Genomic DNA, 15,621 nt, shown 5'->3' on the forward strand with positions numbered 1-15,621 from the left:
TGTTGCTGACTGACAAGTTCCTACAGGTGTTCTCATTAGAATTACAAAACGATTTCATTGATAAGTTGTATATGTACCAACATTTTTTAAGCATGTTGCTGGTTTTAAATTTAAAAAGAGAAACTACGTTTTACAAAGCAATGATATGTGCAGTTTCAGTACATGATATCTTGTGGATATCTAGGCTTTAGATCAGGTGTTAGCATCTTTTTTGAGACCAGGGACTACCTCAAGGGCGATTAGTGGTACAGAGGGCTACTTGTCTGATACAAATTTCCTAAACAAAATTTCACAGATCTGGTTTTAATAAGTGAGAAAAGAGAAGAGACTGCTCACATGTCAATGTTAATTATTAATCATAATATTCTTTTTAAACAACACGTGACACAGTGCAACAACTCCAAAAGAGGATAAGGAGACTCAAGGATAAGACAGACTGTTAAAAAATATACTTAGAGATGCTGTGAGGAGGATCTGTTTTGATTGCACTCTCTCACCACCTTGTGGCCCGAAGTCTCCGCACACTGTCGTAAATTACTGTTAGCTAGGTGTGTGTTTGTTTTGGAATTAAACGGAGAGTCAGCAGGTGTTGTCATAAGCCGCGTTTCCACCAAGCAATCCGGGTCAGTTCGTCTCGGTACGGTGCGCTTTTAGCGGCGTTTCCACAGACTCATCCCGGAACGGATCCCTAAAAACCGAGACGGGCCGTCCCACTTTTTTGGGACCCTTTCGTATGGGTGCCAGACTGAACCGATCCGCTCTCGGGAGGTGGAGCAACACACTGCAGACGGTTGATTGGTCAAAAGAATCGTCACTTACCCCGACAGCGGCTGCATTTCTCCTGGGGGCACACAGACTTCTCTGAAACAAAGCTTGATTACACTTTGTAACAGAGAGTTACATGAAAATCACAGAGAGGACGAAATGCTGCACGTCTTCCATCCGTGCTCTTTGTTTACTGTGTCGCGTTTTCCTCTTTGTTGGATTTAATCGCGGGGTAAGCTGCTATGGCGTCGCGCTATTGTTTATCAGCTGTGGCCACCGGCATGCGGCTTACACGCCGCCCACCACGAGAGGGCACAGTTTGCTGTGGAAACGCAAACGGGATGAGACTTTACTGTCCCGAACCGTCCCAAACCGTACTGAACCGACCCGTACTGCTTGGTGAAAACGCAGCTATAGAGACCCAGACGTGCCTTAGATCAATCTGGTTCAGCTGGAGATGAACTGGAAGCTAGGAAGTAGCAATTTAAAATTACCTGTAACCAGCAATATTGGTGCTGATAATGTAATTTTAAAGTGTGGATTACGATCATATATATATATATCTAGGGAGACTTGTTCAAGATCACTTTCAAACTCCTCACAGCCCCTTTAAGTTAAGTTTCCAAATAGTTTTACTTTGTTACGGTCTGCCTCTCGTTTGTTGATACCATGATCTCAGTCAAAGTTTGAACCTGCTGCCTCTTTGGGAGTAACAGTTTAAATCAGCCTCTGCTGCTCTCTCAGGCAGCCAGCAGATGTTCCATTGTTTGGCGCTGTGGTGTAAGGTTGCTTCAGTTGAAGTTGGGACACTTGCTGCATCTTTTGAATTTATCCCCATTGAGTGCCGTCATCAGCCCCCAAGCTACCCCACAGAGGGGCTTTACCCCTCCCCCGTCCCCTTTAACCCCCTGCAGACCTGCTCCACCACCTCACCCCCGTCTGCATCCATGCTCTTTGTCTCCCCCTCAGTCAGGCCCTCAGTAATCAGCATCCCCCTTAGCACACACACGCACACACACGCACACGCATACACACACACACACACACACACACACACACACACACACACACACACACACACACACACACACACACAAAAGCCCAGTTTGATGGCCCAATTACATCAGTGTGAGAATGTATAGTGAGTAAATTTGCATAAATATACATTACAATGCTAAAATACAGCTCTGCAGCCAGAAAGACTTGCACTGTGTGTGTGTGTTATCAGAGTGTGTGTTATCAGATGCTGAATGTATAGTGCACAGGAAGCCTCTGTTCTTCCTGTATGGTTACAATACCCTCTTTTCAGTCTTCATCTGAATGTATCTGCTGTTGTTGTCAGGGCCAGACTGACCACCACTCTGAGGCTTATGTAATAAACAGTGCTCTGCTCTCCTTTTCCCTCCGTCAGACTGTGTGCCTGTGAAACACTGAGAAAGAGAGAAGGGGAGCTCTGTTATAAGGCCTGTAGGAAACTCACACAGGCAGCACACACTTCCTGTTTTTGCACTGAGCCCACTGGAGGCAGGAAGTGAGAGGTACCGCTGCTCTGCTCTCTTTTCTCTCAGTGAATTTTTGCCAGATGAAATGATGTTGAAGCTTAGTCAGCGACTACACACTCACTCACTGATATTACCAATCAAGAAGGTGGGCTGACTCTGAAATCAAATAAAACAAAACTCAATAAAGTCGCTTTAGAGAAGCAGAGGCTGCAGTTAATGATCAGTGGTGCCACTTCAGCAGGTAATATTCATGCTCAGTCAGCAGGAAGAGGATGAAGGCCTGGAACTGTGTTATATCAGTGTGTAGTGTGCATGTGGTTGTGGTCTTCAAGAAGGGAAGTCAAGAAAGAGTTTTGAGTGAGAGGAACCGCAGTTAGAACAAAGAACCTGGTGGAGGCAAACATGCCAGAGTGGTTGCTTTGAAGGACTGATTAAGGTTATAATAGGCATCAGCCTTGCCTTGAGCCTTCAGGCTGTGTGTCGGGGGGTGGGGCCCGATAAGAGGTGGTGGTAGTGGTGGGGGTTCAGGCTGTTACCCTCTTTGTTCTTACCCTCTCCACTCATGCCTGCTTTTGTCTCCACCCACAGTCTGCCACAGAGAGAGCATAATCTCTCCATCCGTCTCGCGCCAAAACAGAGAAGGGGCGTGTTTCTCCTTCTTCCTCCTTTTTCTCTCTTTCAGTCCTCTCTCTAAGGTACACTGTGTATCAGACACATTTCCAAGGCAACCAAGTGACTGCAGGTACAAAGTAGATGTGCAAAAGCCCAGTGGGTGCAGTCCCTGTCTCTTTCCTTCTCTCTGTTCCTGTTTGTCTTCCTACCCAGCATTTCCCGCCACTCCAGGGTGCACAGGGCGGGGAGTGAAGGGGGGAGGAGTGGTGTCACAGCCGGTATGAAGAAAGGCTGGCTCCTCTGAGCCTCGCGCCAAATGCCGGCGTTATTCAAATCAGCTCAGTGGGTGCGGCCCAACTGTCTCCATGTCCTGTTAACCCCCTCTGAGCTGCAGAGCAGACACACAAAGACCAAGGAGAGTGTGTGTGCATAGGGCTTTGTAAAATAAAAGTAAATGTATCATTGATGCTTTAAGAAGCCGAGCGTGAAGCCTCAGTGGAAAAAATTACACAAAATGTTACTAATGTGGGAATTATTTCCAAAAAGCTTTTTTTATGAATTAAATGAAGGTCTTCAACAAGGAGTGGAGCTTCAATCTAGTATCACTTTGATTAAAACTCTTGAATAAAACTAAATGTATTTGGTTTTATATCTGAAACGGGTCTTTTTTGTTCTATAACATGCACGTTACCAACAGTTGTGATATATTAATTATATTTATTATTTAATACCAATATATGTTATCTATTTATTGTATATAATATTATTTAGTAATATAATGTTATGTTAATTCGGCAACATACTTTAAAAAATAGACTAGATCATATCTACATTTTGTCTTAATAACCACAGACACTGAAAGTCAGCATAGAGAAGTCAGATATACTGTAGCTGTTAACGTACACCAAACTTTAGGAGTCAACCTGAAAAACTTCAATTTTTAGCTCAACTTCCTCTCTTCCTCTCAGTTTCTCTTTCAGGTCCTCTTTGTCTCTCTAACACCCAAGGAATGAATGAACCTGAAGAGGATTCAGGACCCCACCAGATGGCAAAGATGTTTGCCTATTCTCTGCTGCACTCTAGTGGCCACCAACAGGAAATGAAAGAATTCAAAGTTGCTGAATTAAAGACCTTAAAATAAGAAACAACTTGAGAGGAAAATATAACTGAGGGTTGAATCTTTTTAATCCCACCAGTCACAGATTTGTTATTCATGCATAATGTTGGATGGCGCGCACTGGTTGAAGTTTTATGACCTCTTTACTCTTTGATACTAGAATCATTCAAGTACCTGGGAGGGTACTTGTGCACCCTGTAACGGTGTGGGTCTACACCTCCTCAAGTTTCAGAGGGTAAACGACACTCTTTTTTCATCCTTCAGCTGTCCTCATGAAATCGATAAAGCTCTTTGTGCCTGGTCTCTGGAGACCCTGCAGGAGGGTGTGGTGTAACAGCCAGACACATCATTGTAGCGGTGCAAAATGTCAATTTCATATTAGCTGCTTTTAGTATTGAATAGCTAAGAATGATGGAGCTGTCCTTTTTAGTAAAGCTATACAATCTTCACGTTAATGCCTAAAGGAGGAGTTGAATAATTATTATTTTTTATTCCTCAGGATAAAATAATAATAAATAAATATTTATCATATTTTATATTCTTAAATATATTTATATTTATTATATAATATATGTAGTTAATATTATTTTAATAATAATTAAATTATTTTTAATATTTTATATATATATATATATATATATATATATATATATATATATATATATATATATATATATATATATATATATATATATATACACAAGACTGTGATGGTCTTAGCAAATTTTCTTTCTTACACACAACTTTTGGAATTAACAGTCAGTATTTGCTACTCTTCGTGAAGCTGAAGACTGTGAAGAAGGGTGTATTCACCTGTGTTTTCTGTCAGTCTCTGCAGGGACGTCTGCTCACTATCCTTCTCTGGCAAAACATCTGTAGTTACTAAACTGCCTGTTCAGGATAAAAGCAAAGCTTATTCCATTTCTCAAGCTTTCATGCTCTTCAAAGCGTAAACCTGGACTTTCATCTTTCCCTCCTGCATCCTCCCTGCATCACCAGCCTGTTTCTCACTAATGCCATACTTGGGGGGCCATATAAGCGGTGTGGTGTCCCTGCAGCCAATCAGGTCGCACATGTGGGAGTCCCTGCCTGTCTGACTCCCCAGCCGTTGCTTGGCAACTGGGGCTGCTGCTCCCGTAATTCAATCCATTGAGAGATCCTGCAGGGGTTTACATGAGGGAGAATCATCATCAGGTGCACAGGGGGGTGGGGTGGGGTGGTTGAGTGACCAAGGATGGACCTCATTTCCCACACTGCTGAGCAGAAAAATGAAAAGAAGGCACTCAAGCAAGTAATAGGAGCATGTGGGAAATACTGTGATCAGCTAGTTTAAAATCTATACTTAAAACAGAAAATAATCTCTGTCTCCCTTTAGATTATCAAACAAACCAGTGATTACTGCTCATCATCTTTGCTCTAATTCCACCTCAATTAGGAAGAAATATGCACAACAGCTTTACGAGCATCACAGCACCCAGTGTTTGACACACCGGCATGTTTTATCAAACATGGTGCATCAGCTACTTGTCACACACATTAAATCACATGCTCTACTACTGCTCCTGCTGCTGCTGCTGATGCAGGGAAAGGGTTAAAAAAGGGGGAGGATGCAAGATGGCTTGAAGTCAGCAGTGAGGAACACAGGAAAGGACAAGAGGAGAAGACAGGAAGGAGGAATACATCACGCATGATGCTGAGGATAAGATGATGTGTTAATCAAGCGTGAATCTCTCTGACACTGCGTCATCCCATCCCTTCTCTGCTGTTTTTCCTTTGATGCGTTCTGCTGAGTGCCTCTGCTGCTGCAGTCAGCCTGATCTCATCTCCTGAGTGCACCACCACTGAATTCAAATAGTGAATGTGCAAGAGTGAGTAAGGACTTTTTTTTTCCTGGGAACTGGGACAGTAGAAGAGAGAGCTTTCTGGGAGGACACACTGTGGCTCAGTGTGGACCTGGGATAGACAGGAGAGTGGCGAGCTGAAGAGGTACGATGAGCGTTAACAACAGTCAAACTCTGACCGTTAGTGGACAGGACAACCGAGCTCCCTGGGAGGATGCTAGGGTGGTTTTAAAGCCCTCAACCCCAACCAGGAAACCTAAACCAGTGAGTATCAAAACAGATTTCTAATGCAGCAGACAGCTACAATAAATGTCCATTTTAGAAGTATTGTTATTCTCAGTACACAATAACTGTGAAGTTATATTTTAATGTCCTCTCGACACCACTTTGGAGCTACATTATGCTGCTGTCACCTGTTAACTCCTGCTTAGTAGCTGCTCATTTCCCAGGATTCTTGTCACACGACAGCTGATAGATGAGAGAAAACAGACACTGAACTTTATCAAAGTCGACATCCAGGTAACAACAGCAGGAGGGTTAAAACCAGAAAGTTACAGAAGGTGTTTTCAGCTGAAACGTGATACCGAGGCTCAGTTGAGGTTTTGGGAACTGAGTAAAGCAGGCAAGGCTCTTGTTTCAGGTCAGGTGCATGCCACTGTGTAAAGTGGCTCGAGTTAATTTCTTATCTCATAAAAATGCATCAAAATACAAAAACAGACTCTACAAGTTAGCAACTTTCAGGGTGCAAAAGTGGTCTTCATGAGAGGTTTTTTGAAAAAGTATGTAGCTGCTATTTTAAAACTGTTTAACCCTGCAAGTATTTCCAGGACTCAGCCAGAAATATTAACACTTTTTTGATAGTTTTAATTTTTTTAATCATCTTCACTTTTTTGGTTTATTTATTTTAATTAAAAACCGACAGATAGTCTCATGATTAATACCATCAATCCTGTTCAAAATGTCGTGCTTTATAAACACTTCCCAGTCTCCAAAGAGTTAACAGGTGGCACTCAGTCTGGTATGTGTGTCTGTAATACCAGAGGCCTGCAGAGGAAAGTGTTTCATGTCAAACTGTCGCTTCTATTCAGTCCCCTCATTCCCCTCAGTTTACTCTCAGTCGTATGTCAGGCAGAGGCAATAAAAGCTTCATTAAATTATTTATTTCAAACTGTCAAAAGCAGAAAATCAGCAGGCTGCCCTCCAGCACTCTGACATAACTCCTCCTAAAAACATGAGCTCTCTTGACTCCAATAAGGCAACAAGAGAAGAAAGCTGGATGCAAATAAAATTTCATTAACTCTATCCTCCAGCCAAAGCCTGAGAATGCCATCACCATCGCCGTGTCAGCCCGCGTTCTCTTCAACATGGAGAAAGAGCAACAGATCTATGAGCAACAAGGCATGGAGGAGTACATCAAGTATCAGGTGGAGCACGAAACGCAGCCTTTCAGCCCTGGACCAGCCTTCTCCTTTGTCAAGGTCAGAGTCCAGGAGAAGGTGGAGAAATGGACACACACACTACATCAAACCCCTGTAGAGTCCGATCTTAGTGTCACTGCTTTATGCTGGGCTGGCTCGTGTCTCTGGAGGCGGTGAATAAAGAAAGAGGATTAAACACCAACGCACACTCTCACTCTCACACACACAGGCATTCTTCCATCCCCACTGCAGTGATATTGTTATTTCTATGTGACTTGATCCTTTGCTTGTTGTGCTGCCAGGCTCTGGAGGCTGTGAACACCCAGCTGAGAGAGCTGTACCCCGACAGCGAGGAGCTTTTTGATGTAGTGCTCATGACCAACAATCACGCGTACGTGGGCCTAAGACTCATCAATACCATCAACCATCACCGTGAGTAGCTGAAGCACATAACAGCAAAAACCTTTCAGGCATATTTGATAAATAACTCTGTGTCCCATTAATCAATGATCTTCCTTCAGGAATAAAACAAAGATGGGAATATTTATCAGGTTGCAACTTTTGTAGCTCAGGGGTAAAGTGGTTTATCTTTTAATTGGTAGATTTGGCGGTTTGATTCCCACACACCTGTAGTGCTAAAGTCACCTAAGGCAAGACACTGTATCCTAACTTCTAGATGCCATAGCCGTTGATGAATAAATACAAACAATGGGCACTGTGTCCGCCACAGACTGTTTAATGCCATCGCCGTGACATCACCTGTCTGTTTCTGACACAGGGGCTGTTTTCCAAACCACCTACTACACTAGCAGTGCCTACTATTTTGGCCGAAATTCAGTATGTAGTAGGTAGCATGCAAAAACTTGTGATTTCTGCAGTATATCAAATAGGGATGGGTACTGAATTAGGTACTTTTTTAGGTACCAACAGAATTATGTCAAAAGTACCAGGTATCGATTCATGTAAAATCAAAAGGTACCATGTTTAGGTACCTAAACGCATCCTTGTGACTGTGAGGGAGTAGAAGAGTAGGCAATTTTCCATGCTGGACATGAACACAGCATTTCAAGGTTATAAATTGAAGAATATATTTGTTAAATTGTAAAAAATATATATTTTTTATTATTGAACAAAGTGATATTTTTTACCACATAACACAAAAAAGTACCAAAAATTGATACTGATTGCCAGGTACCGGGCATCGGTACAGTATCGTTTCAAATGTGAAAGGTACCCATCCCTAATATCAAAAATTCCTGGATGTCCTACTGATCCAGGAAAATTTCCCAGTATGCTACGAACCAGTCTACCAGGCATACTGTTTCCCACAATGCACAGCACTAATGCTATTTGAGCCCTGGCAGGTTTTGGTAAATTACTGCCATCTACTGGAATGAGTCAGCATTACAGCTACAAAACAACAACACTAACGTTAGACAGTCTGTGATATAGAAGTAAAGACATGCGAAAGAAACATGGGTAAATCTTGTCACTACCTGTTGTAAAAGAGATAGTTACGTCTACAAAATCATTAAAACCCATATAAACCAATACTTCACTTTTTTGAACCATAAGTGGATTATATGGAAGGGTTTTTTTTTTTCCAGAAGCTGTAAAAATAAAAATCCCTTATTTTACCCATTTTGGACTAACAATAGAACTTTTGGTGTAAGATTAAAAATCAAGTATGATGATTCTGCTGTGGTATGGCTAACAAAATAACTTAAATGTCAAGATCTACCCATAGTTTGTTGTGTACATTTATTGCAGTTTTTGGAAACTTTAAACCAGAGTAGTTAACTACAAAACAGACCCAAAAGAACTGTCATTCTATGTGCTACACGCAAAAGCAGCAGCCAGTACGCAGTGCCTACTACAACAGCCAAAGCTTTGAAGTACATCAGCAGCCATATTTGGAAATAGGGTGGGCTTCGAGTCTCCATACTAACAGCTATAAGGCGCCCCCTGTCATTCAGCTCAGCTGAGCCTCTGATTGAGTAATCTTAATGCCTTCTAAACTGCAGATGAAGAAAACATTTCGACCCCTGTACAGTGTGAGCTGTTAGAGAAATCAGCTGTTCAGATGGAAAACAATTTCTGTAACAGGCTTGAAAATGTTTATTCTTGCTGTTAAATCTTTCTTTTTTTGCTTAGCGTGTTTGTCATTTCTTGCATTTCCTGTGCCAGCCTCATGTGGACATTTAAGAAAGAGAAGATTTTAGCATTTCCGATTGTTGTCCACTCTATCCCATCTCCAGAAGTACCACAAACCAAATACACATCAGGCCAAATTGGGGATTTTTACAGATATAAACATGTTTACAACCTGGTACAAAAATGACTTCAAGAGTGCTTTTTTTTAATGGGCAGTATAGAAGATATTAGGATTGGGAGTTTCCTCAATCAGAGGCAAAGCTCAGCAAATTCATAGGTAGGAGCCCTATAGCTGTTAGTGAGAGGGCTGAAAATCTGCCGTTATGGAGCGCAGATGGCCTGGTGGTATAGCTCGCGCAGCATGAGGTTCACCCTCGAGCCGGCTGGGTTCAAGTCCAGCCGTGGCCTGTTTCCTGCATGTTGCTCCCCACTTTCGCCCCTTTTCCTATTCTATCCACTGTCCACTCATTAAAGGCATGAAAAGCCCCCCAAAATAACTTTAAAATAACTTCCATTTTCAATATATTGAATTGAAGTTATTTGTGATGAAGATGCTGTCTGTCATCTTCTTGATAAGACACATTAATGGTCAACATTTTGGCTGAAATTAATAAAGTGTACCATTTGCTACTTTTGCTTTCCTAGCTAGTGATTGCTGACCCCTTTCAGGTGGTCCAAACTGAAGGTCAGGAGACTGAAGATGAAGTTAATTAATAGGTGGACATTCAGTAATTTCTGACCTTCTGAAAAAGAAGTAGAAATAAAACAAACATCAAAGCCTGGTGCTGTAGCCTATGCTGTAGGTCTGAATCCCTCTTTTCCAAGACAGATCCCTACCCATGTAGCTGCTGTGAGTGTCTCCTCCAGTGTCTCCTCTCTTTTCTTCCTTGTAACAACTGCCATATGAATGATGACAACATGCATCAGCTCTAATTTAACATCATTGGCTCTGAAAAGATTCATGTCACTGTGAAAAGGAGACCACACTACCCACAAGCGTTAAGGCAGAGTATTGCAGAACAATTCAGACATGTTGATACAAAACAACATGGTGCTTACGACTTCTTCGGCTACTATGGCACGCAGTCAAAGCAGAACCAGGCTTCAGGGCAGTCTTGAATCAAACAATGTGCTGTCACTGTGTTGAGTCTCCTGCTGCTTGACACTGCTGATTCTCTCTATTCCCACACTGCGTGACTTTATGACCTAGTTTCCTTCTCGCGTACATGTGAGTGAGTAAATGATGTCTACTCACAGATCCTAGAATCTTTGTTGACCCTTTGAATAAAATAAAAAAGACAAACGTGAAGGAGATGGCTTACGTGGGCTTGATAAAGAGCATGGCTGAAAAAGGGTGAATGGAGTTAGCGTCTCTAGATTTCTAACATCAAACTGCAGTACACTGAGTTTATTTCAATATTATACTTTGGGAGGATTACTTGCATTTATTGTGCATCAAGCTTGGGAGGGATAAGATATGTGGGAAGGAGATTGGGATTGTGAATACAGCCTCTTACAGTATACTGGGTTTATTTCCTGTGTGAAACACTGGGTACTGACAGATTGTCACCCAGTTCAAGGAGCCGCTCTGTCCTTCAGCTGGGTCAGGATGTACAGGGACTGACAGTAGTAATGACGGGATCTTTCTCATGGTCCACACACCACAATGTGACCCCAGGGGATACGTGGTGGGAGTTGGGATCTGCTTGTCTTGACTCTTTGCAGAAGGTTTGGCAGTCTCACACTGAGCGCACACTGATGCAATAAAGTGGAGTGGAAAAATCTGCACCGCCTGAGACAAGATGTCAGGCTCTTTCCTTTCATGTCACTCGGGGGTTCTCTTCCCTTTTTCTTAATCTGTCTTCATAAGCCACGACAACTGACAGCCAGTGTTTGCATACTTTCAATTTTACACCACTCTCTCAACTTTTGATGTCTCCTCTCTGCAGAGCTGTTCATCGAGCGCTTTTGTATGACGGGGGGAAACAGTCCTATAGGATATCTAAAGGCCTACCACACAAACCTTTACCTGTCTGCAGACCCCACCAAGGTTCGAGAAGCTCTGGAGGAAGGTACGATACTGAGGAGTTTTCTTCTAATCCAATGAGGGAAATTCTATGTATGATGCAGCGATGTAAAGCTAGCTTTCAACTATTAATTCAGGTATTGCCTCAGCCACCATGTTCACCCCTGAGAAAATCACAGAAGTATCGGACACTCAGCTGCGAGTCGCCTTCGATGGAGATGCCGTCCTCTTCTCAGATGAGTCAGAGCGCATTTACAAAGCCCACGGACTGGACAAGTTCTTTGAGCATGAGAAGGCGCACGAGAACAAGCCTCTGGACCATGTACGGCACCCACACACACACACACACACACACACACAGTGACATCATCTGCTATTAAAGATTTGGTGCAGGTCCTTTTGTGCTCTTTTGCACTAATATCTCTTGTACATGATTAGGGATAGGTACCTTTCACATCTGAAACGATACAGTTCCAATGCCCCGTACCTGGCAATCGGGACCGGTACTCAACGGTACCATTTTTCGGTACTTTTTTGTGCCTATGTGGTAAAAAATATCATTTTTTTATAGTAAAACATATTTTTCAATTTTACATATTTATTCTTCAATATATAACCTTGCAATGCTGTGTTCATGTCCAGTATGGAAAATTGCCTACTCCCTCACAGTCACAAGGATGCATTTAGGTACCCAAACATGATATCTTTTGATTTTACATGAATCGGTACCAGGTACTTTTGATAGAATTTGGTCGGTACCTATAAAAGTACCTAATTCGGTATCCATCCCTATACATGATGAAATCAAAGATCCAGAGGTTTCTGTCTTAACTTCACCAACTTCCAAGGTGCATGGAGAGTAAAATGAAGTCTAAAAGGATAAAAACTCCAGCAACACTTGCAGGAAAGAGAAATACTTTATTTCCGGCCAGCGCGTTTGATATTCATGATGACGTCATTCCAAAAAAATCCTTTGTGAAATTAGTTTAAATTATCAAAAATTGTGAAGGATCAATAAATACCAATCAGAGAGGCGGTTGTTTGGAAACAGATTAACAAAAGATCTACAGCTAGATGTAAAAATAATGTTGATGAGCACAATTTTCAAGCTGGCCCTTGAAAAAATGAGTCAGAGAGTCTCAGACCCAGCTTAGTGAATATCCAGCTGTGGTTATTGGATGGTTTTGAAGGTTAAACCATATTGTTGCAGTGCTTTCAATTGTGGTCAGCTATGGCTACATTATTTTACATTAATAACAGCACTTCTTCCTGCTCTTAATGGCAGCACCAGCAGCAATTAGCACTTTGTTGCACTAACTAAGGTTTTCTCTTCCATCAAAAATCTTGCTTGCATTGTATGCTGCTTTGGAAAAAAAGCATCTAAAATGAAATTGTGGGATTGTAGAATTGTTGAAGTAAGAAAATAGTGCACACCAAGTACAAGAGGAGAAATGAACAAAGACAGCTGCCTTAATCTGTAATATGAGCAATAGGGGGCTTTGATTTTTAACGTTTACCTACAAATATCTGCCTTCAAAGCATAAATCGGGTCAATTCGATTACACTTAACCCTTTCATCTTGTTTGAAGTGTAATGTATTGCCACATTTTGGGAACTACTTTCTATAGATTAGATAGATATCAACTGACTTAGCAGGGTTAGGGTAGCAAGCCCACACACATGACTAGATACAATTTATCCACCATAACTATCACCAGTAATCAGATATGCTTTGAAGATTTTATATTCCTGCTTATATTTTTTTTAACTTTAAAAGTAAAACTTCTTTGATTGATTATAAGTTAATGTTTTTTCAATATAAAAAATTATAGAACTAACCAAAAGAAATTTGACACTTTGAACTGCAAAACAGAAATGGCTAAAAGCCCTAACATAGATTTTAGGTGGCCAATAAGATTTTTTCTCATTATTAAACTGTTGTAATAAGGATTTACCTCACATTGACGTTTGAAAAGTATCCACCGAGACACAAGCCCACTTTTCTTATGCTATAATCTGCAGGGGCCGCTAAAGGGATTCTTGGAGGCGTTGGGAAAGCTGCAGAAGAAGTTTTACGGAAAAGGCCAGCGCATGGACTGCCCTATCCGGACCTACTTGGTGACGGCTCGCAGCGCAGCCAGTTCTGGTACCAGAGCCCTAAAAACTTTGCGTTCATGGGGTCTGGAGATTGACGAAGCTCTGTTTCTGGCAGGAGCACCCAAGGGGCCCATGCTTGAGAAGATTAGGCCGCACATTTTCTTCGATGACCAGATGTTTCACGTGGAGGGAGCAGCAGAAATGGGGACAGTAGCGTGCCACGTGCCCTATGGGATAGCTCAAAGAATCACTAAGATAGGAATTAAAGACAGAGAGATGTCTTCAGCGCCCAAATAGCCTGAATGTCTCTGTGCAGAGGTATGGAAGCCTAAAGGGACATGTTGTTTTGGCTTTCAGCAACTAAGGATGTCAGGAGTGTATTTAAAATAACAAAAGTCTCCTGAGAAGTGGGTGACAATGTTGTAACACCCTGAGTGATGCAATATGATGATGTGATATTATAGCCATGAGATGTCACTTTAACTTTATTGACGACATGCCTATCATAAACACCAAATGGTATGTGATGTCAGAGCGTTGACAGACTTTCAGAGAAGGAACCATTTCATGACAGATAATAACTTACAAACATGACTTTATATTTATACAAGAATAGTTGACTTAGTTGTACTGATCAGTTGTTCACCATTAATTTGGGCTGCGTTTAATTCGCCAGGTTAGAAAAATAACTTCTCATTGGGCCATTTGGCAGAGTTTACTGTGAAAAAACATTCAAACTGTGTCCCAGTGGTTTACAAATATTCATAACTGCAATGTTACCTAAATACAGAGGAACACCAGCCAAAGATAACCCAATAACTCTAAAACAATCTTTAAATTGATCAGTTACAACTTCTGAAGTAATACACGGAGCAAACCAGCAACTTCCTGATTTATTTCTGTATTTATTCACCTTTTCAAATTTGTTGATGTAACCCATGTCAAACAAAATATTAAAAAGAAAATAATAAATTAAGGAATACGTGTATAGGTTCTCAATATTTACTCGGAGGCTGAGTTCCTGAGCTAACAAGATAAGAAGCTACGCAGCCTGACTGAAGACATTTCTTCTCACTTGATTTGAACTTTGAACACTTTACTTTTGGTCTGTGAGTGTTTTGAATTGGTGCCTTTTTCTCCTCACTAGTGCTGTCTTGCATGTTATTGGTATGTTTAGTTGTAAATGTTCGTTTTCAAAAAAATTAAATTGAATGTAATTTAAAATGTTAAATTTAAAAGAGTTTATTCACAAACTGGTTATATATACATCAATATATATTATTTGGGGTATATTTATTTAAAAACGTGTTTCATAGCATTATATATATATATATATATATATATATATATATATATATATATATATATATATATATATATATATATATATATATATATATATATATATATATATCAGAATTTGCCTCTGTTGTTTGCACTTTTGTCCCTTAAGTGCCGAAAACTACTTGTCTCCCTTGTTGTTGTTTGTCTTATTTCAAAGCTATAGGTGAGTTGTTAATGGTACGTTGTTTTCCTGTTAATGCTTGTATGTAAAAAAAAAAAAAAAAGCAATAGTTTGGATTTTTCTCAACTGTGCAATCTGTGTCGTTCTGGACAAAACGAACACTGTGGACTGTTATGCAATCAAATTTTCTGTTTCCAGACTGTAGTAAAAATGACTGTTTAAAAAGTATCTTTTTCTGTTTCTTTTCTCTACAAACAATCAATCAAACTATCCTCCTGCTGCAGATTTGAAAAAGGCTTTGATTTTGGTTCTCCATTCAGAGAGCAAAAAAAAAAAAAAAAACAATTCTGACTCTTGCCACTCCAGAGTCATCAGCATTGGTTGGAAATTTGCCAGTCTGGGATGCAATGAGGCCTCTACTGACTCCTGTAAAACAGACTGCAGACTACCAGCCAGCAGGTGGCAGCAACGTGTAAAAACATGAAAACACGTAACTATTTGTGTGGAATCAGTTTAAGCAGACTGTTAGTCTAGCTGATTCACATACTTTTTCTTGCGCATGTAGTTTTTAAAAGTTATCACAGTTAGTTCAGATTACATTTTTAAACACAAAGGAGCTCTCTA

General features: G+C 40.9%; 1 protein-coding gene across 1 annotated transcript; it reads left to right on the plus strand.

Moving 5' to 3' along the window:
- The first annotated feature begins 5,587 nt into the window (after nucleotides 1-5,587).
- Nucleotides 5,588-14,844, plus strand: LOC141806043 (cytosolic 5'-nucleotidase 1A-like). The gene is made up of 6 exons (XM_074691271.1): nucleotides 5,588-6,101; nucleotides 7,148-7,315; nucleotides 7,558-7,687; nucleotides 11,359-11,481; nucleotides 11,573-11,757; nucleotides 13,458-14,844. Exons 1-6 carry the CDS (start codon nucleotides 5,988-5,990, stop codon nucleotides 13,827-13,829), a joined length of 1,092 nt encoding a protein of 363 aa, XP_074547372.1. The 5' UTR covers nucleotides 5,588-5,987; the 3' UTR covers nucleotides 13,830-14,844.
- Nucleotides 14,845-15,621: the final 777 nt, after the last annotated feature.

Source organism: Halichoeres trimaculatus, unplaced genomic scaffold (genome assembly GCF_033239565.1).
Source record: "Halichoeres trimaculatus isolate MK-OKI-2021-1 unplaced genomic scaffold, fHalTri1.1 fHalTri1_scaffold_17, whole genome shotgun sequence".
Taxonomy (NCBI): domain Eukaryota; kingdom Metazoa; phylum Chordata; class Actinopteri; order Labriformes; family Labridae; genus Halichoeres; species Halichoeres trimaculatus.